Raw genomic sequence first — 24,294 nt, 5'->3', positions numbered from 1 at the left:
TGTAAGGCTATTTGTCTAAATAAAGGCAAATGTCTTTAAATCGAAAAGAAAGGTACTTTCCTCCAAAGGTTCAATTACATTTTTAAATTGCTGTTCTTTGTGCAGACAGGGGTAAGTGTCTTTCTATTGAGACAGGAATACCTCAGTCTTTGATACAACAAAAAGGAGATAACTGAAATTCACAGGCTTTGTGAAAGACAGGACCAAGGATCAAAGCGTGAATTTGCACAAAAAAGGACTGTTATTGACTATGTTGTAGCCACAACCACTTATTCTCAACCAAATTAAAAAGTAAATGAATAAAATCTAACCAGAAACCTTCACAAAAAACAGAATCCTACATAAGATACTTAACATTACTCTTTGTTCTATCAGCACATTACCAGCTTTTCTAATTATGCCTTCAAGACATATTTGTTTTTGAATAGTAACTACTCAGTGACACAAAAATGTGTTTTGAAATGACACTGGAAATGGAAAATAAGCACTTTTTCCTTTTTACTTAACAGGACAAACATATAGGCGACTTGTTTCTAAATGTATTGTTTGGGTTTGTTTTTTTTAAAAGCAACCTTGTTTATTTTAGGAACAAGCAAAGGTTTATTCCATGCTGACAAGAGAAGAAAATATTACTTAATTTCAGCATGTTTTACCAGCTCAACAATTGTATAATGAAATATATGAAAATGACAACAAAAGCATGAGTTCATATTGCATATTAATATGGAAATGTCTCTGCAATGTCAGAACTTGCTGTTTGGCTTCAGGCAAGTTCTTCAACCTAATTCCACTTTGTTTAACTAGTTGAACCAACTGGAGTAAGCAGACATGACTAGAAGTAGATGATCGTATTTGTCGCCAATTGCTTCACCTTTGTAAGCTGGAAACAGCACAATACTCCAACTGGACAAAACCTTCTAAGGTTTGGTAGGAAGTGTAACATATATATATATCATAATTAAGTTTAACTGAGCCAACAAGTGTCCATGGAGTGCCAAATTATTTCTAATGTTATATATAAACAAAAATATTTAAAAGCAAGCAGTTTTAGCATTCAAATGCACAAAAGTCTAAGGGTGTGACCTTCAAATCGGCTTTTTGCATATCACAGTATTGCACATTTATTTGTGGGTGTCTGACCAGATGTATGTTGCAAAACAAAGACATACTGTTTTATAAACCTAGCACAGAGCACACAAAACTAATTTGCAATGATTTATTTTCTTCTTAATTTAAGGGATATCAATTTCAAACTCCAGAAATGTAATAATGGTTTGATCAATCATTCCAGAGATCAGAGGCATTTCTACGATTGTATATTTGAGAAGTCCCTGAGTGAACATGTACTGAGGATGTAATACCCACAATGCCATTAGTGGTAAGTCAGCCCCTTCAAAAGATAGGGCTATCTTGGAAACAAACTATTTTAAAGTTCTTGTCATTATTTAAGACTACAGTTCCAAAAAATTATTTTAATTCAAAAAAACTATGGTATTCTGTATCACCGCAACACCTTTTTGTCACCTCTGTAAAATCATATTGCAACACAAACATAGTGATCATGACAAGTGTCATGCTGTTGTGTGACCTTTTACCTTTGACCAGGAGAGGTCAAGCAGGTCTGCAGTGTGCCCCTTGTATTTGCAGAATGGGAGTTGCCTGAAGGGAACGTTCTTATCTTCAAGATCTGGATCCTCAGGGGTGCTGTTAACCTAGGTTTCAATACAAGCAGGCTAAGATTAATTCTCTTATATTCACTCATATCTTTTAATATGATCATAATGCACTTGGAAAGGAAAAAAGAGCAAGAGAATTTTATGCCTTTACAACCATCTATAAATATATAACATCTTACAGGCAAGACTACTTACTATTCGTGTATTCCAACTACTTCATTTAATGTCTTTTTAAATTATTGCCGATAAAGCTTTGCTATTAGGAAAATTATTTTACATCTTGTTTTATACTACCAACTTCAATTCAGACAGCAATTGACCAAACATTTAAGTAGCAAGACATGCACACATACACTCACAGGCCAAAATATTAGATACACTCTAGACTGTGTTGGTGTCAGTCATATGAATACTCTAAGGGGTAAGCCAAAGAAAAGGTATAGTAGGAAAGAATAGTTAACTACTGTGCTTTTATTCTCCGACACAAGCCATAGCTGTCCTTGTTGTCTTAGATCTACACACAGCTTTCAACACCAGTGATCAGAGAGAAATAGACTTCCAGACAGAACAGGACAGGACAGATCTGATCCTACTGAAAATTAGAAGAATGTGCAGTTTAGTCCCATACCCACTATCCTCATTACAACCTCAACTGAAGGTGATCCTGCTGAGAAGATAGGAGTGAATTGGTCCGTGCTCAAGTCCAACAAGTTCTTGTGGACAGAGGGTCTAACATTTTGAATATATTGTAAATGCACTTAACTTACTCCAGTTTCTGTATCTGATTTTGAAGAACTTAAGCTTTCTTGAGATGGCGAAGGAGACACACGACCTAAGAAAGAGCAAAGTGGAAGATCATTTGTTAAATTCATTAAAATGTTTTTAGTGAAAGGGTAACTGAGAAAAAAAAAATTCCCTCGGAATTCAGTCAACGAACTGATAGGAAGCTGTGGAGCTTCTTTGACCTAAAGGCATCACACACTCCCTCTTTTCTTTCTCCCCTGTCTCAAGATGGACAATTTTCACTCGATATGTTTGTATCCGCCACTGCACAGCCTTGCAAAACTCTCCACATTTAATCATTTGTCTTTTTCTAGACAGTCAGAAAAATGTACACAAATGATGTTCTCCTCACTGGCTAAAATCAATATAGTTCTCTAAATCCATGTTTCTCAACTCCCAGTTCAGCAGATCAGTACAGGTCCCTGCTGAGTTCTTCAAGACCGAGCCAAAGAGGCAGGGTATTTAAGCTTTTTTTTTCTTCTACGGTTACATTTTTAGCCCATGATTTAGACTTAATAGGGCCAGAGCTAGGTCTGGTTTATGCTTAAACTAAAACTAAATATGCAATAAGAAACTGGAGAAGTACTAATAAAAACATTTTTTTCTTTTGGAACTAAAGATGTACAGTAATAAATAACACGAGAATTATCAAAAACCACTCTTTTATGAAGGCATGTTGAGTGGAACATGAACCCGTCATTCACCAGGTAAACTCTATTACTTGCAGTGGTTTAACTGCCTTTACCAAGAGCCAGGCCTCCCTGACAACCAATCAATTCAATCACTCCATCAGTCAATCAGCTTCTCAGTCAGTCCCCAGGTAAGTAAAAAAACCCATTGCAGATTTAGCCCACAGCTGTTATCATTCAAGGTTTTCTCTTATCTGGGGAAAATTCTTGCTCTGATATTTCAGACTATTTTAAGGGGAGAAGGCATTAGGGTTTCTACTTCTTATCTTGCACCAATTTCTTATCTTATCAAAATGGCATACAAGTAAGGGAATTGGAAAGGGGTGGAGGGCAGTTGGGGTCTCTTCCTTTTTTTGATGAGGGTTCCTGCTGCTATTTGTTGATAAATGGACAGGGACATCACTAACTGCCCTCTCCCACTCAGTCTTGGCCGCTTGGCTGGTCTTTTGACCTTCTCCTCCAGACTGTCTGTTTCCCCAGCCTCCAAGGCTGTTTATTCTCGACTGCGGCCCCCATGGTGATGGGGTGATTTGCCCACTGACATCAGAACTGCTCAGTCCCCGACCAGCTTTCAGGGTGTCTTTTAGACTCTCAGGTTTAAGCAGCTCTCTCAGATCTCTCTCACACGGTCTCACAACTTTCACCACCAACTGACTCGGCACTCTGCTCACTGTTATTCCTTCTTTACCGGAGTCAATGATTCCTTCCCTACATCCTGTTCACCGCTCAGTGGACACCATCATCACTCCCCTCTGAACAGGCACTGCACTTCTAACATTCCTGCAGTCATGTTTATTGTTTTCTGTGTTTGAATGATTGTTTTTATATATTACTGTCTACTAAGTAAGTTGCCATGGAAGGCACAGTGGCACAGTGATTAGCATTGCTGCCTCGCAGCGCTGGGGCCCTGGGTTCAATTTTGTTCATGTGGGTTTCCTCTAGGTGTTCCGGTTTCCTCCCACAGTCCAAAGACATACTAATAAGTTAACTGTCTTCTGGGAAAATTAGCCCTGGTGTGAGTGTGACTGTCTTTGTGTACGTTTTGCCCTACAATGGATTGGCGTCCTGCCTTGTGCCTACTGCTTGCCAGGATAGGCGCCAGCTCCCCCATGACCCTTGAATGGGAAAAAGCGTTTAGACAATGGATGGATTCAAGCAGCCCTGGAGAAGGATGTTACCTAAACAAATTAATAATAATATTTCACTTAAGTTACCTTCAGTGTTGTACTTTAACCTCATGTTGTTGAAGTAGTCAAAGGCGTTTTTTAGTACCCATATTCGGACAACATTATCCTGTCCAGCAGTTGCTAATAATCTACCACAGTGAGAAAACTTCATTGTCCACACAGCACCCTAAAAATACAACACAAGCACATTAAAATTGGAGAATAATTAACCCATACATTTAAACTAAAAACTATAGGATTTAGCAAAGACGATATTTCAGGATTTGCTTTAACACACCTTTAGAAGTGGGAAATCTACTTAAAAAAACAAGATGCCTCTAAAAATCTGAATTTCAGATAGGACAAAAACAAAAGCAAAAACGGGAATAGTAAAACAAAAAAGAAACCATAAAAAAGAAATAAAAGAATACTTATTTTAAACCTCCAGCTGTACACTTAAGCTATATCATGAGAACAGACAGAAAATACAATCATCAGAATGCTATTCACCAATTTATGAATTCCTCACTAATTTGTTAAAAACTGATCTGCCAGTTAAATTTAATTAATGTTCAGGCTTTGAATTTTGCAGAAATAACACTCTGACCTACATTATCAATTTGACAGAATTCTTAACAATCTTAATTTGGATGAATGGGTGTTTTATACACATAGAAGAGATACTGTACTTTAAAATCAGTATTGTTTACAAATCCAATACTACACTTAAAAAATAGAGGATTCTGTCCATGCTTATGCCAATTACATTATATTAATCCAGTATAACAAGCTTCAGGCAGGTGGTGCATTATTGACTAAAGCACCTTTGCTTCCTTCCAAAAAGAGACAATGAAAGCGTGATATAACCACTAAAAGTAAAATAAACTGCTGTTGAAAAAAACTTTTAAATTTTTCAGTCATAGAGCTTAAAAGCCTATTTTTCGATGCGCTTCCTGAAACTCTGAATCCTAGGGGAGAAAACAGTGCTTTACAAACACCAATCAAATCGAAGGAAAAGTGCAAAAGTGCAGTGCAAGCTTTAAGAGAAGCATAGCCAGCAGGATGGCATAAAATTCCATTAGATTCCCATCAAGATACAGTTCCCATTGGGAATCCTTCCTGAAAAAAATACCTAATACACCAGATCTTTCCAACCCTCAATTTGAGCCTACTTTCTAGTTTATTTTAGTTAAGAAACTTTGCTTTTGCTTCATATTTCTTTTTTAAAACACATCGCGACTAAACATTTACTGCACCTCATACCAAGTATCTAGTCAACCTTGTCAAGAGTTAAGATGTGTATATCTTCATAACTGCTGAAATAAACCATATTTGTATTACAGAAAATTACATACAACAGAACTATATTCTGGGTAGAGTATTTTAGCCAAATGTTTCACAAGTGAACTTGTAGCCTGTTACCTTGCAACGCACTGTCGCTATAAAAGACCTGAATTGACAGAGAACCCAGGACATAAAGGAGAAAATGAAATGCTTTCATCTGACAGGTCACCTAGAGGTGCTTACCATGTGCTCTCCACTCAAATCCTGGACAACTTTGATTTGGTCAAAGTCAAAGGGGCCTTTGAACCCATGAGCAGCCTTGAATTTGACAGGCCTGGTGTAGGGCATTCCCTCATCATCACTAGAGGAAGGGTCATCCTGGTCAGTGTGGAACACTGCAAAAAAACATGAAATACAGCTCACAGCAGGGGTACAGATAGTTATTTGTCTGTTACACGCATGCACAGAGAAACAGATGCACACGAAACACTGTCTTTTTCAGACAGGCACTGAACTCACTTTTCTGTCTCACTGTTATACAGGTCACGCTCACAGCATACTGTTACTTCCTCTGTGCTGAGGGAACTTCAAATCTTTCAGTTCTTGAGTGACAGTTTCCACTGCATTTTTTCCCCCAAAGAGGGTTTTATCCATTAAAATATGTATACTGGTACTTCTCAGTAGCAAACAACAGATAAACTAGGTTGTATTATCTTGTATCCAAGAAAGCCTAATGTCAATTTACATAGATACTTTTTACAGAGCAAGAACTAAAAATGAGCAGCTGGCCTTGAGTCCCTCAGCCTCTTTTGTGAAAGAGAGGGCTGTGGGCTATGGATCTGTGGGTCCCAATTCCTGAGTTGGATAATAAACAGCAATGTCTGAGGACCACGGTACACCTTAAATCTGCTTTATGGAAAAGAAGATGCAAACAGGATCCCCTTATATATTGATTCACTGCAGTATTACCCAATGCAGGGAGATCGGCTTGAGTTTATTCATAAGCTTGAACTGCAACAGCTCATACCATACCTTCATCGCGCACACTCTTCACCTTATTGACTGCCCTCTCACCATACTCTTCAGCCAGGTGTTTAGCTCTCTTTACAGACTTGCCCAAAAACTTCTTTAGCTGCGTACTAGAAGTGTAACATGTAGGAAAAACAAACCATAACCTTAGAACTGTAAAAAGAGAAGAGCATTTGCCAATGTATCACACATCTCGATTGAAGCATTGAAAATTATATTTTTTTCTAACAAGCAGTAAATATAAATTGCCTATCTTCTGTGCAGTTTGCAAGGTTTATTAATAGTGATCAGGTTTCCTCAGAGACGTATAATATTAAAAAAATCTGGAAAGGTTAAGTGTTTTAGGCATTAATCACCTGATCACAAGTGATATTTCTGTTTTTCAATTTACTCTAAAAGACTCGCAACCTAAGATTCTCGTGAATGAAGTTTGTTTATGTTAAACGCTCTTACGTTTTCTGTTTTAGCTTCCCACCATCATTGTCTGTTAAGTGGCTCTGTGATTTATCTTCATCATCTGACTGAGCTGCGTCATTGCTGTAACAAAAAACAGACAGAGTGAACAGTGCCAATGAATTTTCATACAAACAAATTGCAGGGTGCATAATCAGTTTGCATGACTCCCAGAATGTCAGCTGAGAGGATCTTGCTAGCACTCAGCATCTGACTGGACAAATTTGCACTGAGCTAGTTTTTTGTTTTTTCAAAATGTATAAAGGTCATTGTTTAATGGCAGAATCATGAATGAATAAGCTGTTGACGTCCTGAATGTTATGAGATGTTCTATGAAAGAAAATGTGTTTAATCCTTACTGAAAAATGAAAATCATCATTAACATTAGTGGTCTTTAATTTGAAAATCCAGTGCTCTGTATGGGTAAAATTAAGTATTGGGTGATATTCTACACCTAGAGTACAAATCAGAAGGTCTTACTTATAAAGTAATGGGAATTTTGCTTTCAGTTTACAAGTTTTCACCTTACAATTTTCCAACAACAAGTTACACTCAATCAACAGATGGGTGTAGCACCACAGATTCTTTTTTTAGCACCTTGTAAAGACATACCATTCAAGATTCATGAAGATGCCAGATTTTTCCATTTTTACAAAGTTATAATTGCCGCTGTTTATGTTGTTACACCTATTTGGAATTGCCAATGGTATGGTCTTCTCAGTTCATGGCAAGAAACCCTACAACTGCACATGGGAGAAGGAGGAATTGTGGACATACAGTACTCCTCAAACACATGCACTTTTGTAGTGCTTGTCTTTTAACACTTCATAGACAGTGCAGCCCAGTAACAGGAGATTCAGCGCTGGCTTGAGAAAAGGCACATCTCCATCTAACAGCAGCCATATCTACCGTACAAGCCAGGTGTCGCTGTGCTTGCCTTTTGGCATGAGAGTCACAGTTGGCTAGTGATGTGATCCAGGCTCAAATCCAAGTGCTTCTACTGGTTGAGCTCCTCAGGGCTCATTTCCAGCTTTAACGTAACTGCTAATATATCTTTGACTGGAGCAGGCTAACATACTTTTAAATTCCCTCAAAAATTTAAAAATTGGATGAGTACAGATTATTCTTGCAAGACTCTCAATCTTCTTCCCTCAAACTCATAATCCTCCCATGGCTCACTGCGATAGGTATTTTTTGGGATAAATATCCCAACCTTTCCCCATCTGTTGAAAATTATTTTATCTGAAAATGTCTTTGTCCTTATTTCCAGGCTTTAATGCCAATACAAAAAAAAAATCTAAGAAAAGAATCACCTGCGAGATGGTTTGAAAGCTAAAATTTGACGTTCTCCATCAATAAATGTTGTGCTATAGAGAGTTCATGAAGAAACCAAATTAAATATCTTATTCTGCAAAAATGTGATTAAAACGTGCACCATGAACATCTGTTCAAACATAATAAATACAGATTCTATAAGAAGATTTTGAAAGTTTATGGAAAAAAATGGTAACTAAATAGATTGTCCCTATGAAATTCAATTTTGAAGATGTGTCTGCAAATCTGCTGCTATGATCTCACATGTGACCCAAGTTGACCACATTTCCCATGGCCAGAAGAACCTGCAGCCCTCCTGGGAAACTGTTTGAAAGCCCCGCAGGAAAACATGTGGAGAATTCTGATGCAGCTGCCAGATTTTCAGGAGTCCTTACGTGACATATTCTTTGGTTCTTCTCATGATGTGCAGCGTGAGGGGGTTGATACCAGTTGGCAGCTTCTCCTCTGCTAAACTCAGTGGGATTTCCTCTCCAGTGTCCAGGTTTTTAATCATTACACTTGCTAAAATTTCCTAAAAAAAACACTGGAGAATGAGAGACCGTCCTCCATTCAGAAGCATTCTGTTATACTACTGAATCACGAAAGGTGTGAAAATGCTGATATTTAGGTAGTAAAAAATAGCTACACCAACTGGCTTTACAGTGCAACAAAATATGAATTACAAATTTTCTCAAAACTATGTCTCATTCTGACAACCAATTACCGCAATTGTTTGCTATTTAGACATGTTCTGCAGCAAATATTTTGAACATTTAAAAACATTCAGTAGTAATAATGCTTGCGTAGAATTAAATAGGAATATACATGTGAAATGACCAACAAATATGATAAAACTTAAGATGTGCTTAAATAGATATTAACTCACATCCCAAGCGATGCCAATGAGTTCAAATTCTGATAAAATTGAAAGATTTTTAAAACCAGATACAACCATAAAATAAAAGCTTCTTCCTTCTTCCACAGTTGCACACAAATTCCTTGACAATTTATGTCTTGCTACAAAAAATATATTTCAAATAAAAGAGTGCTAATACACAGAATGTAATGCAGTTCACCAGACACCCCTGCAGAGTCAAACTCCACCGATGTGCGAGCAGAGTGTGCTGTTTCAGCAAACTGCATTTCCAAATGAGACACATCCCTGCTGCAGAGACCTTACCTCGTCTGTTAGCTCGCGCCCCGAGTTTGACCGCGGCCTCTGGGGTCCTAGGGTTTCACTTCCAGCTGATGTGGACATCTGTCCATCTGCTGCCTTGCCATTTTCCTGAAAGAATTGAGAAAAGATGATGCCATCTTTGCCATTTTGGCTGTTGTCTGTCCTTTAAATTAGGCATTGATCATTTGCCAGTTCTTCTATAGCACATGCACTACAAGTGTGAATCTGAAAAGGTTATATGAGAAATGTACCAGTTCAGACACCAATCATAAAACAAACAGAAAATATTAATGTTTATATACTGTAATGCAACATGTGGTGGAAAGTGCTGAACCTTGCATCTTTGGTAACAGTGCGACTTCACAATAACAGGAGAAGGAAGAATTTCCCAAGTACAAATTGCTACATGAAATTTATCTTACAATAAGGGGAAGATGGGAAACACTCAGCTGGGCGAAAATGCTTGTCTTTGCATTTATGTCTTCTTTAAGTTGATTTGGACAACCGAAAGAAAACAAACTGAAGGGATTGATGTTAAAATGTAGAAAGCCCTCATTTAAAACCCTCTGCACAATTGTGATCACTACATTACAAAAAATATATTGCTTTTCTTCAATCTGTCTAGAGAAACAATGCCAGATATCTTCCCAAGCTTAAAAGAATGCCCTTTACCTAGAGCTGACAAGAATTAGATCTTCTGAGCCTTGAACTGAAAAGACTATGAGGGGACACTATTCAAAACCCTGAAAAGCATTGATCAAGTCAACACTGTGGACTTCTATAGAATCACAATTGAAACCAGAGCATAGAAAAGGAAATAAAAGAGAAATGCATTTAAAAATTAAAACAGGGGGCACTTTTTCTACACAAAGGCTTGTGGGAGACTGAAACAAGATACCCATCAATGATAGCAAAGCTGATGCCCACATATCTTTCAAGAAACAGCTGGATGAGAACTTCAGATTAGTAGCTACTACAGATGCAGCCATTCAAAATGCGCGGTACAAACCCGCGGTACGGTAACCTACCCACAAGCCCTCCAGTGCCCCGCGGTAAGTGATTGGCTGGCCAAAATGACCGACAGGGGCACTCGTGGTGCATTGGTTGGTAGTGAAAAGATTTAATAATTTAATGTCTTTACTGTGCACATTATAATCTGCTTAGTTTTGAATATTTATATGGAATTTTACCACTAAAGGGAAATTTTAGTAGCTGAGCATAAAAAGAAGAGGAGCATAACGCATCTGAAGGTCATAGACGATATTAATTTAGGAACATAAACATTTCTGTATGTACGTAAACTGTACTGTGTATGGCTGGTCTTGGTAGTTTAAAGAAAAAATACACAACACTCTTCCATTTCTCCCTAAACATTTTAAGCATGAAAGTTTTATGAAACGGTACCCAAATATGCGATTGCTGTATAGAATGAATTTTAATTTAAAAAAAATATTTAACACGAAAATTAAGCTGTTTACATCTTCCGCCTGAGAACAGTCACCCGTTGCTACCCAACGCAGAAACACAGCCACTAACTAGCAAAGAGAGGACATTAGCTAGCCAATATGATAATGAAATAAATGATTATTTTGTTTATTTCTTTTGCACATTTATTTGAACATTTCCATCGATTGTACAAGCACTTGGAAACTGTCCAGTCCCTAGTTCATCAGGCATTTTCTTTTACGCTGCGGGCATTCTCCCGGTCTGGCGCCGGTCTGTGTCTTCTAGGATATAATGCCAGCGAACTCTTGTTTTTATGTCCACTATAACAGACAATCTCCTTTGCTTTTAACCGAGCGTTTAATAATTTCCTAAAATGAAAATGATTTACTTTATTTCCCTCACGGGATCAATAAAAGTATCTATCATCTGTCTAAACTATGGGACAGAATTCTGGGGTCTCCACATACCAGAGATCATGGTAGGGCTTCAGAATGGTGATTGGCTGACACCATCTGACACCCCTCTGATTGGAGAAAAAAGACGTGCTGGTTTGCTATACGTACATACTGTACCAGGAACAGAATTTCTTTCTATTCGAAACGTGTATTTTAAAAGTTTAAGAAGTAAAAACCTTACAGCGTACACAGATTTCTAAACTGATCAGGATCGTTATCTTTGTCTTATGCATAATAATGTTCACCGCTCTGTCCAGCAAATTAATAATAAACTTTATTTTATATAGCGTTTTAAACAAATAAGTAATTAGATTGCTCATAAACCTAATCACTTATTCTACATAAACACAGCGTAATTGCTCTCTGAAAATGCTTTTTCTTTTTATTTAGGCTCAGATTTCAGCTATAGATCGTATCATTATAAACTTTCTTGGAAAAATGTATTTTATGTAAACCATGTTTGCTATTAATTCAAGAATATGTTCATTGTTTTCCAATCGAGTTGAGTTGACATTAGAAGCTTGCCACACCCGGACTGTTACACCAATGCATTAGCATGTTAAAGCGATTTCATTGAGGAGCCTAGCTTTCTTAACTAGTAAGTACTGTACTTCCTTGGTTTTGGAGGGGGGAGGTGTCTTTCGCTGGAAATCTCGCCCCCTTCTACTTTGAAAATACCTGTGAAACCGGTTTAATGTCGTTAATGTCTAAGCCGGAACACATCATTATATCTCATTTTGTATTTCTATAAAAAAATCGTTTGCCCAGCCTAACACTATTGTTCTTATTGTTTTTATCCTGTAAAGCGCTTTGAGGAGCACAGCTTTCTCACCACTTAGATTACTTTTTGATACCATCCTTACACAAAGCAGAAACTTCTTGTATTTTCCGATGACATACAAGTGGAAAGATTACAGATTTTAATCGTCTTTTTTCTGAACCAGGGAAAATCTGATCGTTTCTCTATAACAATAATACAAAACTTTATTTTACATATCACCTTTAAAAGTGGCATCTCAAAGCAATACAGTAGATGTACACCACAGATTACAAAGTAAATACCCAGACAAACGCAAACACGTTTTTAATAAAATGCTTTTATTCATTCAGCAGAGAGAGAGCATAAAACCTGGGCGTAACAGCTGTTCCTTTTTCTGATCACTCGCTCTCTGGATAAACGTCTCGCCTGTCCTGTTCTTTATTTTCCTAATTTGCTGATTATGCCTTCTGCGATCCACTCCTGCCCTCACACCTAAAGAAGACTATTTTAAATTTCTTTGCGCGGTCCATTGTGCAATTAACCCTTGTATGTGCTGTCCTTAAGGTGATATCACATAAAGGTGATAAGTAAAATAATGTTTTTTATTATTGTTATAGAGAAACATAATCAGATTTTCCCCGGTTCAGAAAAAAAGATCTAAAGTATACTAGTTTGTCACTAGTATATTCTTAATACAGTCTTTGCTGTGCTCTTGAGATCCTTGTGATATTTCGAGCTCTGGTTGAATGATAAGTGTCACAGTTTAAACCTCTCTCTCTCAATTCAATTCAAGGTGCTTTATTAGCATGACAGATGGGTACAATCAGTGTTGGGTATTTACTTTGCTTTGAGATGCCTCTTTTAAAGGTGATATATAAAATCAAGGCTTTAACTTGCTTTAACTATGCAAGTCTGAGTTTGTGTGTCTGTCCTATCTGAACCCGAAAGTATCACAATATGTATCTTTATAGCAGGTGGTGTACAGCTTTTTAATAATAATAATAATAATAATAATAATAATAATTGCTTACATTTAGATAGCGCTTTTCTGGACACTCCCCTCAAAGCGCTTTACAGGTAATGGGGACTCCCCTCCACCACCACCAATGTGCAGCATCCACCTGGATGATGCGACGGCAGCCATAGTGCGCCAGAACGCTCACCACACATCAGCTATTAGTGGGGAGGAGAGCAGAGTAACGTAGCCAATCCATAGATGGGGATTATTAGGAGGCCATGATTGGTAAGGGCCAATGGGAAATTTGGCCAGGACGCCGGGGTTACACCGGGGTTACACCCCTACTCTCTTCGAGAAGCACCCTGGGATTTTTAACGACCACAGAGAGTCAGGACCTCGGTTTTATGTCTCATCCGAAGGAGACATTTTTAGCATAGATTACACTTTTCTAAAATGTATTTAAAAAATAAAAACGATTACAATCTAATCTTTCCACGTTTGATCCCAAGATCCCAAGAAAAATAAATCTAAACGGGGAGAAAGCTATGCTGAAAGTTTATTAAGATACTTATAAGACAAATATATCAATTTATGTTGAATTTGTCTGATTGTGAATCAGAAAACACATATATTTAAACCCGCTTTTGCGATTTAAATCAAAACGCGATTTAAATCAATATAAATGTTTATATTGTAACGCCTAGGTGACTATTCATTATTATTAAAATGACTTACATTCGATCATGTTGTGATATTTAGAAATATACATTTGTTTGGTGCGAGTGAAGTTATATTTAATCTCTGAGCCATACTGATTCTTATGGAAGCCAGTTTCCGCCTGGGAGTAAAAAAACACACACTATGGTATTCTCTCCAATGCAGTGCAGTTAAAAACATATCTCTGATGCTGTTCCTAAATGAATATCGTTTATGACCATCAGACGCTTTATGCTCCTTTTCTTTTTTCCAGTGGATTGAACAGGGAGAGGCATTTCATGACGTACTTTTCACTGATGAAACAACAGTGGCTCTGGAACAGTTTACAACCATGTCGTTTTATAAAAAGGGGAGATATGTACGCGTTACTGAAGCTAAAAGTTTAGCCTTTGTCACTAATGTAACCACTAAATAAAGACATATAGAAATCCCTACGTTACAGACTGTATATGGCTCTTATTGGTAGTTCAAAGAAGAAATACACACCAGTATTCCACTTTCTCCCTAAACATTCTAAGCATCAGAGTCTTACATGTGGTTATTTTGGAAACGATTGTACGTGGTCCTTCTGACCATGTTACTGTTTACTGTTACTGACCATATTAAGTTTAAGTGCCTGTGGGCACTTTTCCTGTCCGTGGGGGGTGGACCGTCTTTCATTAGAAGGTTAGTCTGTTCTAATCTGAGAATGTAGAGGGGGTGGAAAGTAATTCTGTGTCGCATTAACTAACCTCTTCAGTTTATTCCGGCAGACAGTACATGAATATAATTATATTAATTTGTTTAGATACGCAATTCCATATTATATTCCCTGTTAATCAAATTCTAAAAGAATGCATTTGTTAGATAACAAGCAAATTCACAGAAAAGGTTAAAAGACTATCACTTTTCACAAAGTATATAATCCTAATATAAGTCTAAATCCTAATATAAGTCTAAACAGTATCAGCTTTATTTACGGGTTGCAATTTAAAAAAAGTCAAAAAACGCACTCAAAATGCAATTTAGAGCTTTCTGGCAAGAGGAGACACCCAAATTAATAATGTAACATGCCACTTTTTGTGCATGAACAAGGTTATACCTGTTCCCCGGCGGAACACATTCCATAAGAATCAGCGCTTTTACAGTGCCTTGCGAAAGTATTCGGCCCCCTTGAACTTTTCAACCTTTTGCCACATTTCAGGCTTCAAACATAAAGATATAAATTTTTTATTTTATGTGAAGAATCACCAACAAGTGGGACACAATTGTGAAGTGGAACGAAATCTATTGGATTTTTGAAACTTTTTTAACTAATAAAAAAATGAAAAGTGGGGCGTGCAAAATTATTCGGCCCCTTTACTTTCAGTGCAGCAAACTCACTCCAGAAGTTCAGCGAGGATCTCTGAATGATCCAATGTTGTCCTAAATGACTGATGGTGATAAATAGAATCCACCTGTGTGTAATCAAGTCTCTGTATAAATGCACCTGCTCTGTGATAGTCTCAAGGTTCTGTTGAAAGCGCAGAGAGCATCATGAAGACCAAGGAACACACCAGGCAGGTCCGTAATACTGTTGTGGAGAAGTTTAAAGCCGGATTTGGATACAAAAAGATTTCCCAAGCTTCAAACATCCCAAGGAGCACTGTGCAAGCGATCATCTTGAAATGGAAGGAGTATCAGACCACTGCAAATCTACCAAGACCTGGCCGTCCCTCTAAACTTTCAGCTCAGACAAGGAGAAGACTGATCAGAGATGCAGCCAAGAGGCCCATGATCACTCTGGATGAACTGCAGAGAACTACAGCTGAGGTGGGAGAGTCTGTCCATAGGACAACAATCAGTCTTACACTGCACAAATCTGGCCTTTATGGAAGAGTGGCAAGAAGAAAGCCATTTCTCAAAGATATCCATAAAAAGTCTCATCTAAAGTTTGCCACAAGCCACCTGGGAGACACCCCAAACATGTGGAAGAAGGTGCTCTGGTCAGATGAAACCAAAATCGAACTTTTTGGCCACAATGCAAAACGATATGTTTGGCGTAAAAGCAACACAGCTCATCACCCTCAACACACCATCCCCACTGTCAAACATGGTGGTGGCAGCATCATGGTTTGGGCCTGCTTTTCTTCAGCAGGGACAGGGAAGATGGTTAAAATTGAGGGGAAGATGGATGCAGCCAAATACAGGACCATTCTGGATGAAAACCTGTTGGAGTCTGCAAAAGACCTGAAACTGGGACGGAGATTTATCTTCCAACAAGACAATGATCCCAAACATACAGCAAAATCTACAAAGGAATGGTTCACAAATAAACGTATCCAGGTGTTTGAATGGCCAAGTCAAAGTCCAGACCTGAATCTAATCGAGAATCTGTGGAAAGAGCTGAAAACTGCTGTTCACAAACGCTCTCCATCCAACCTCACTGAGCTCGAGCTGTTTTGCAAGGAAGAATGGGCAAGAATTTCAGTCTCTCGATGTGCAAAACTGATAGAGACATACCCCAAGCGACTTGCAGCTGTAATCGCAGCAAAAGGTGGCTCTACAAAGTATTAACGCAAGGGGGCCGAATAATTTTGCACGCCCCACTTTTCATTTTTTTATTAGTTAAAAAAGTTTCAAAAATCCAATAGATTTTGTTCCACTTCACAATTGTGTCCCACTTGTTGGTGATTCTTCACATAAAATAAAAAAATTATATCTTTATGTTTGAAGCCTGAAATGTGGCAAAAGGTTGAAAAGTTCAAGGGGGCCGAATACTTTCGCAAGGCACTGTATATATCGCCTTTAAAGGTGGCTTCTCAAAACGCTTTACAGGATAAAAACAACAATAACAGCAACAACAACAATATTGTATTTCATTGCACTTTGACAGAGTGCTCTTAGAGTTTGATTAATAGGGAATATAATATAAAAATATAGTACTAAAAATAAGAATACACTCTACAGACATTCACAACAGCGACTGTCAGAAGATAGGACACAGCGGCTCATACATCCGCTGAATGGAAAGGGACACTTTAATATTCTGTATGGCTAATACTAAAGCCAATACTTTAATATTCTTTTTGGAAAACCATAACTCTGGTCTTGTCCAGATTGACTGTCAGCACCCAGGTCTGACAGTGCTTCTTCAGCAGTGCCAGGTTCTGCCGCAGCCTCTGTTCTGTGGGCGACAGCAGGACCAGGTCGTCTGCAAAGAGCAGGAACTCGATTTCTGTAATTAATGCAGATCAGTAAATGAAGGGACAAAACAATTATTGCGCCCGGCTCCTCAATGGGGTTTGACGTGCTAATGCGTTGGTTTAACAGTCCAGGTGTGGCAAGCCTCTAATGTCTCCCAACTTCGGCAAAAGGAACCTGCCTTTCATTGGACGGGAAAGCAAGAGCCGACCGCTATGCCGCCCCCGTGTTTCGAAATCTTGTGACTTTTGAAATTTACTGGGGGTGGACCACGTCTGTAAATTTCGATGGGTCCAGAGGCAAAAGTGCCTTGCCTTGCAATCTCCGGGAAACCATTAGTAGCATGGTGAATCGGAGATTCTCAACCCTTACTTCGTGCGACTGGAAAAGAATTTGTGATCGGATCAACGAAATGCTTCGTAGAAGGAGGCGCTCTTTTCCTCTAGTCTAACAGTCTGTCCACAAACAAAACATTCCTGTTAGACAAGAGGAATGTAAAAAAACAATTACTTTTTGTCAATGAAAACCGGTATGTGTGTCTCTCTCTGCTGGATGTCCCTCTCACTCTCTGCTGAATGAATAAAAGCATTTTATTAAAAACGCCTTTGCGTTTGTCTGGTATTTACTTTGGTCCTTTTAACTGTTTTTCCATCTACTGCATTGCTTTGAGATGCCACTTTTAAAGGTGATATGTAAAATAATGTTTTTTATTATTGTTATAGAGAAACATGATCAGATTTTCCCCGGTTCAGAAAAAAAAGATCTAAAGTATACTAGTTTGTCACTCTTCTCATCCCCTCTTTGCTAAATGGCTTTTGAATAGAGTCACATGAAGAGAGAGGTGAAACAGCCCTACACAGCCCTGTCGCAGTACACAAATATAATTATATCTTATTAATTTCTTTAGATACAGTACACGATTCTTTTAATACAGTCTTTGCTGTGCTCTAGAGGATCCTTGTGATATTTCGAGCTCTGGTTGAATGATAAGTGTCGCAGTTTAAATAATTTTCGTAGTTAGAAATTATGAAACACTCTGTTAAAAGCAAGGGAGTTTTTATGTCCGCTGCAGTAAAAGAAAATGCCTGACAAAGTAGGGCTTGGACAGATTCCAAGTGCATATTTGCAATTTACGTTGCAACAGACAATGTACAGCATGTACTATTCTTGTGTTGAGGTACATGAATATAATTATATCATTATTAATTTCTTTAGATACGCGATTCCATATTATATTCCCTTTTAATCAAATTCTAAAAGTATGCTTGTTAACTCCGTTATCACGTTAGTTAAAGACTTCGATGCTTAAAATGTTTAGGGAGAAATGGAATACTGGTGTGTATGTTTTCTTTAAAGTACCGAGACCAGCCATATACTGTATGTTTAAGTTCCAAAATTAATATCGTTTATGGCCTTCACACGCGTTACAGTATGCTCCTATTCTTTTTATGCTCAGGTACTAAGATTTCCCTTCAGTGGTAAAATTCCATATAAATATTCAATACTTAAACGGGCACAGTTAAGACATTACATATACATATACATACTGTATACAGTACAGTTTGCATACGGTAATATGTTTATGTTCCTAAATCAATCTCTTTTATGAGCATGTGAAAGGCATGGTGAATCGATTCTCAAAAATTACTGTACTTTGCATGATTGGAAACAAATGCGTGATTGCGAAATGCTGTGGTGTTACTTTTACAAAGACGGTCAATGAAAAAAAGAATGTGGACCAGGGCAATACTTTGAGTTTACAGCTTGTCCAAGGTCATTCATTATTAATACTATTAGTAATATCTTCGTTAAAGACTTTGATGGCGACAGCTCAAACATGAGAGGTTGAGCTTCATTAGCTCCACCTTGCGGAAATTCCGGATACTATTATTTTAATTGCGGTATTATAAGAGAATGTACGGTAACTCGCGGTAGTCCGCGTAAAGCACGCCGCAAAATAATGCGGTATCACCCGCACATTTTGAATGGCTGCATCCGTATCAACCAAATGAACTAGATGGCCTCCTCTTTTATGTTCCTTAGTCAGTGCCATTTTGTTTGCATTCCAGCTGAACTTTCAAGAACTTAAATTCAGTATTTGAACTATTTACTTGAATCAACTTTTATGTGAAATCTGAAGATTTTTTTAGTTGAAATGTTGTTACAAAGTTCAGGTTAATAAGGTAACATGAGGTATTTAAAATTCACCACAGCATGGGTTATGACTCACTTGAAAACTTATTACTTCCCAAATTTACAATGACAATGGAGGACAACTGCTAGGTGGAAGCTACCCTCCAAAAAACATGCATTTCACTAAAATGAATATGGGTCTGTCAACAACAGTGTGGACTTGCAAGGTTGAAAAACTGAAGGTATGTATTGTGATGGAGCCAACATTTATCCAACAGTAGCAAAGTGCTTAGTCAGATCAGTTCAATAGAAGACAAGATAGCCCAAGATATGGACATATAATAATAATAATAATAATTATAATTGCTTACACTTATATAGCGCTTTTCTGGACACTCCACTCAAAGCGCTTTACAGGTAATGGGGACTCCCCTCCACCACCACCAATGTGCAGCATCCACCTGGATGATGCGACGGCAGCCATAGTGCGCCAGAACGCTCACCACACATTAGCTATCAGTGGGGAGGAGAGCAGAGTAATGTAGCCAATTCATAGAGGGGGATTATTAGGAGGCCATGATTAGTAAGGGCCAATTGGAAATTTGGCCAGGACACCGGGGTTACACCCCTACTCTTTTCGAGAAGCGCCCTGGGATTTTTTAATGACCACAGAGAGTCAGGACCTCGGTTTTACGTCTCATCCGAAGGACGGCGCCTGTTTACAGTATAGTGTCCCTGTCACTATACTGGGGCATTAGGACCCACATGGACCGCAGGGTGAGCGCCCCCCGCTGGCCCCACTAACACCTCTTCCAGTGTATATGCACTTCCCCAGCAGCATCTGAGTAACCCTAAGGTCTATACAGACAGTTACAACATCAGGACTGAACATAATTTCCAAAGGAAGGAATCAAATCATCTCATCCTAAAAATCAGTTCATGCATGGGAAGCACCAAGGCAAACCAAATCAAAGATATTAGTGCTCACACTGTGAGTCCTAACGCCCCAGTACAGTGATGGGGACACTAAACTCTAAAAAAGGCACCGTCCTTTGGATGAGACATAAAACCAAGGTCCTGACTCTCTCTGATCATTACAAAATCCCAGGGTGTTTCTCGAAAAGAGTAGGGGTGTTACCCCCATGTCCTGGCCAAATGTCTCATTGGCCTTTACCAATCATGGCCGTCTAATAATCCCCATCTATGAATTGGCTTCATCACTCTGTTATCCTCCCCACTGATAGCATACTGGCACACCTCAGCTGCCTTCACATCGTTCAGGTGGGGCTACACACTGGTGGTGGTGGAGGGGAGTCCCTATAATCTGTAAAGTGCTTTGAATGGAGTGCCCAGAAAAGCACTATAGAAGTGTAAGGATTATTATTATATTAGTTTACTTTGCAAGAACGGTACATTCATTACTCATTGTCATTCCAAAGTCCTTGTCATTTGCTAGCCGAATGACTTCAGCTTTCCACAGCTCTTAGAAAATACACATCAGTTTTCAAAGGATGATGAAAAAAAGACAAATGCAACTAAATGGGATCTGGCCTCCATTATCTGGTTTACATCCAAGTTCCCATGAACAAGCAGTCAGTGCAATCTTTATGAATGTTTCACACTTCCTGGTGGAAATGTGAAAACCCACTGACCTGAGCTGTGACCACCTTATCTCCACTGGTGGCGCTGGCCAAGTCTAGTGAATGCTGTAGCTCCTTGGTAATAGATTCCACCGCAGTATTCGGAGACACCAGGCCACTGGATTCAACTGTGTCTCCAAGGACTGTAAACAAGAATGGCAGAAAAACTGGTCTAACGGCACTTATTTCCATGCATGGCAAGCCATTGGAAGAAAGTCACTAAAGAACCCCATTAGATGCTGTCCCCTAGTCTAATCGCACTGGCCACTAATGCTTTTCACAAAGTTGTTCAACGCTGCAAGTCAAAAAGGCTTGTTTATTAGTAATGCTATAAGGGTAACTGAAAACAGTGTAATGTATGCTTGACCACATTTCGCATGAAATAGGCTTTCCCACATATTTTTGATATGTGCACAACATAACAAGTCATTAGAAAATCAGAATAATAACCACTCTTTTTCCTGTATAACATTATCTGGAAGAAAACAATACAGTAAGGTTCCAGGATAAGTTTATAATCTGCCCTTCTTTTCTCCCAAGTGAGGTCATCACACTTAATGGACATTTTTTTCTGTATATAGTTAATTCCTGTGCTTTACCAACAAAATAAATGCAGAATGGATTTCAGCACTGCATATTAAGGGGATGCTCAATGAGATGTAGAACCAAACTTTTATCACATAAAAATACAACCACTCCATTGGAGTGCCTGGAAATGCTGTACACACTGTACAGAGCCATATAATTAAGATGAAGACTTGCAGAAAACCAAGAATTTGAGAAACAATCAGAAGCTAAAACATAAAAGAACATGTTAATGGCAATTTAGGTTTTAACCTAGATTTAATTTTTTTCAGAACCCGGAAAAAAACATGAAGCTAATTCATTTTTTTTTTCCCCCATCTGATTACATGCAGTAGAAATGTGTGTGGGCTGTATTTGAGCACCTGTCTGTGGGGGTGTGAGTGAGTGTGCGGCTTCTGAAAAGCCTCTGCAGAGGATACAAAGCAACATTAATTATTCATATTGAATATCTGTTTAGGTCCAATGAACAAAGAAAAAAAAACAGACGAGAGTCTGTCTACAGAGAACCCATCCCATTAAAGGCTGGAAGGTCATTTCAAACTTTCTACTCAATAAGCTTTGTCCTCAGAGGACACCCGAAGTGCTCAGATTCCCCAGGAAACTGAAATTTACAGCCGGCAGCGCCATCTCTAAATTGTTATGGGAGGAGCTGGACAGAAAAAACAGGAATAAAGTAGTTGTGACTGCTAGCCTGGTGGGGTTTTATAAAAAAAAAAACTGGATTAATGTGTCAGGAAAATATATCTTTTCCTGAATTTTAATTTCAGAAGGTCAATACATTTTCATATAAATCGGTACTTGTGCAACCTTCTTATTCAGTCATTCCTGTATGATCTGTGATCGCTTGTATGCACCCCTTTTTATGTGTGTAACTACAGGTAACATTTCCCTCTTTCGAAACGCATAGCCATGGCAAACGTTATTCAATTTCATCAGCAACCATTATGATTTTTACCTTATGGTGCTTAATGGGCATGGTTTTGTTTTTAAATGGCTTTCATTTCAGAGGAAATAGTGCAAAATCTCACTGGAAACAAATTATAACGCTCCAATGCAGCATGTTCATATATAGCTTTCAACGGCTGAAAATAATGTCCTTTTATAGAAAAATAAAATCAACCAGTGTATAAAAAATAATAATTGGCATGTTAAAGCCATTTTGGAAATATTCACCCATGTATCACAACACTATGGAATGAGTGCTCAGCACAAACTCTCTCACCTTCCAGCCCGGACGGTCGCAGTGACTCTGGTCCAAGGTCACTCTTCTTCTTCCGGGGTGGAGGAGCAGGGCGCGTCGGGGGGGGAGGCCGGGGTGGAGGGGCGCCAGAAGGCGGACGGGGTCGTGCCGGAGGGAGTTTCTTGGTACTGGCCACAATGTCAGGCTCCACGGTGAACTGCCTGGGGGGTTTGGCTGGGGCCGAGGAGTCTTTGTCAGGCTGGTCATCTGCCATGGTGAACTGCTCTAAAATGTCTGCCTTTCTGGGTTCCGGGACTCCGTCGGTGCGGCTGTCCGGCACTAGCGTGCAGGGCTTCTCCTCAGTGATGGCACTGGTGATGTCTGGAGGCTTCATGGCCTCCGACATCCGTTCAGTCTTGGGACGGTCCTCTACTGGACAGGGAGTCTGTGTCGCATCGTTGCTGAGCCCGTCCTGAGAGTCCTGACCTCGGCTGCGGTCCACAGGCTCTTTGTTGCCTTCGTGAGGCAGCTGCTCTTTTACAGACTCTGCATTCCTGTTCTGCAGCTCTGACCCTAAGTCTGAGGGACCTGGACTCTCATCTCCAAAGTCTTGTTTAACTGCCACCAGCAATGAATCCCCAGTAGTGCTGTCTTTCTGGCTTTCTTCAATGATGCTGTCGATAATCTGTCAGGGGAGACAACGGTTAAAAACTCCTGCTCTTTACAAACTTTTAAAATATGTATTTCAGTATTGAATAATTATAAATTCCTGTACAAACCAAACTATATTTACACACCTTGTACATAACACCACAAAAGAAGCAGCACTGCCCTTCAGCCCATAAATCACAACAACTTTTTTTGTTAGGTTACTTACTAACACACATTGCATCAGTAAGATCAGTAGATAAAATATTGTATACAGTTTTGAGGAGCATGATACTGATAAAAAAACAAACAATTTTGCTTCTTCCAAATCAGTCAAAACAAGAGTGAGATCAAGTCCGTTCCAAGGCTTAAATGAACATCCTGCACTTACTGTATAATAAAAGTAATGAATCATTTATGTTTTTTAACACGGGAGACTACCGAAGAACCATAATTCGAGCATTCACAATCATCAAACACGTGTGACGCCAACCCCAAACAACTTTTTCACAATCAATGGTAAAACACAAACCATCACGTGGAAATGCATATTAAACCGCACAGCAAGCACTTTTTATATAAATATGTTGTGGGAGTCTAGGGCAAGCCACTACTTTGATGACAAAGCTGATAAAATGGCTTCCATCAAGAAAAACTGAATGAGATCCTCCAATTAATTGTCTGCTAGCAACCAAATGAGCTAAATGAGCTGCAATAACCTCCGACAGTTTGTAGCCTCTATTACGAGCTTATGTTCTTAGACACCGGCGTCATGAAGGCTGCTGTCTGTCTGATGTCACTCAAATCTGATGAGAAAATAAGAAAATCCCAACTACTGTACAGGGACGTTTACCACATTAATATTTTAGAGAAGTGTACTGTATTTCTCCAGCAGAATAGAGTAACAGTGAACAACATGTTAGGGGCTGTCAACATGAATAACAGGTGACATCTAGGGAAACAGAATCCGGTCTCTTACAAAGAACACCTAAGGCCTGAGATACAAGGAAGACCTTCTGCCTCGATACATATATTAATG

The 24,294-nt window shown here is 38.8% G+C and overlaps 1 protein-coding gene across 2 annotated transcripts in view; it reads right to left on the bottom strand.

Moving 5' to 3' along the window:
* Nucleotides 1-24,294, bottom strand: part of wdr44 (WD repeat domain 44) — a 55,076-nt gene that overhangs the window by 9,996 nt on the left and 20,786 nt on the right. For both annotated transcript variants that reach the window (XM_088649075.1, XM_088649074.1), the window contains 10 exons: nt 22,650-23,292; nt 20,855-20,985; nt 9,575-9,679; nt 8,790-8,926; nt 7,081-7,164; nt 6,631-6,737; nt 5,842-5,993; nt 4,363-4,501; nt 2,444-2,508; nt 1,596-1,712 (listed from right to left, as the gene is read on the bottom strand). In XM_088649075.1, coding sequence (XP_088505201.1) covers nt 1,596-1,712; nt 2,444-2,508; nt 4,363-4,501; nt 5,842-5,993; nt 6,631-6,737; nt 7,081-7,164; nt 8,790-8,926; nt 9,575-9,679; nt 20,855-20,985; nt 22,650-23,292 — 1,680 coding nt within the window. The remainder of the gene's footprint in view (nt 1-1,595; nt 1,713-2,443; nt 2,509-4,362; nt 4,502-5,841; nt 5,994-6,630; nt 6,738-7,080; nt 7,165-8,789; nt 8,927-9,574; nt 9,680-20,854; nt 20,986-22,649; nt 23,293-24,294) is intronic.

Source organism: Lepisosteus platostomus, chromosome 10, assembly GCF_059453375.1.
Source record: "Lepisosteus platostomus isolate fLepPlt1 chromosome 10, fLepPlt1.hap1, whole genome shotgun sequence".
Classification (NCBI taxonomy): domain Eukaryota; kingdom Metazoa; phylum Chordata; class Actinopteri; order Semionotiformes; family Lepisosteidae; genus Lepisosteus; species Lepisosteus platostomus.
This window is presented reverse-complemented; position numbering and strand designations above follow the sequence as displayed.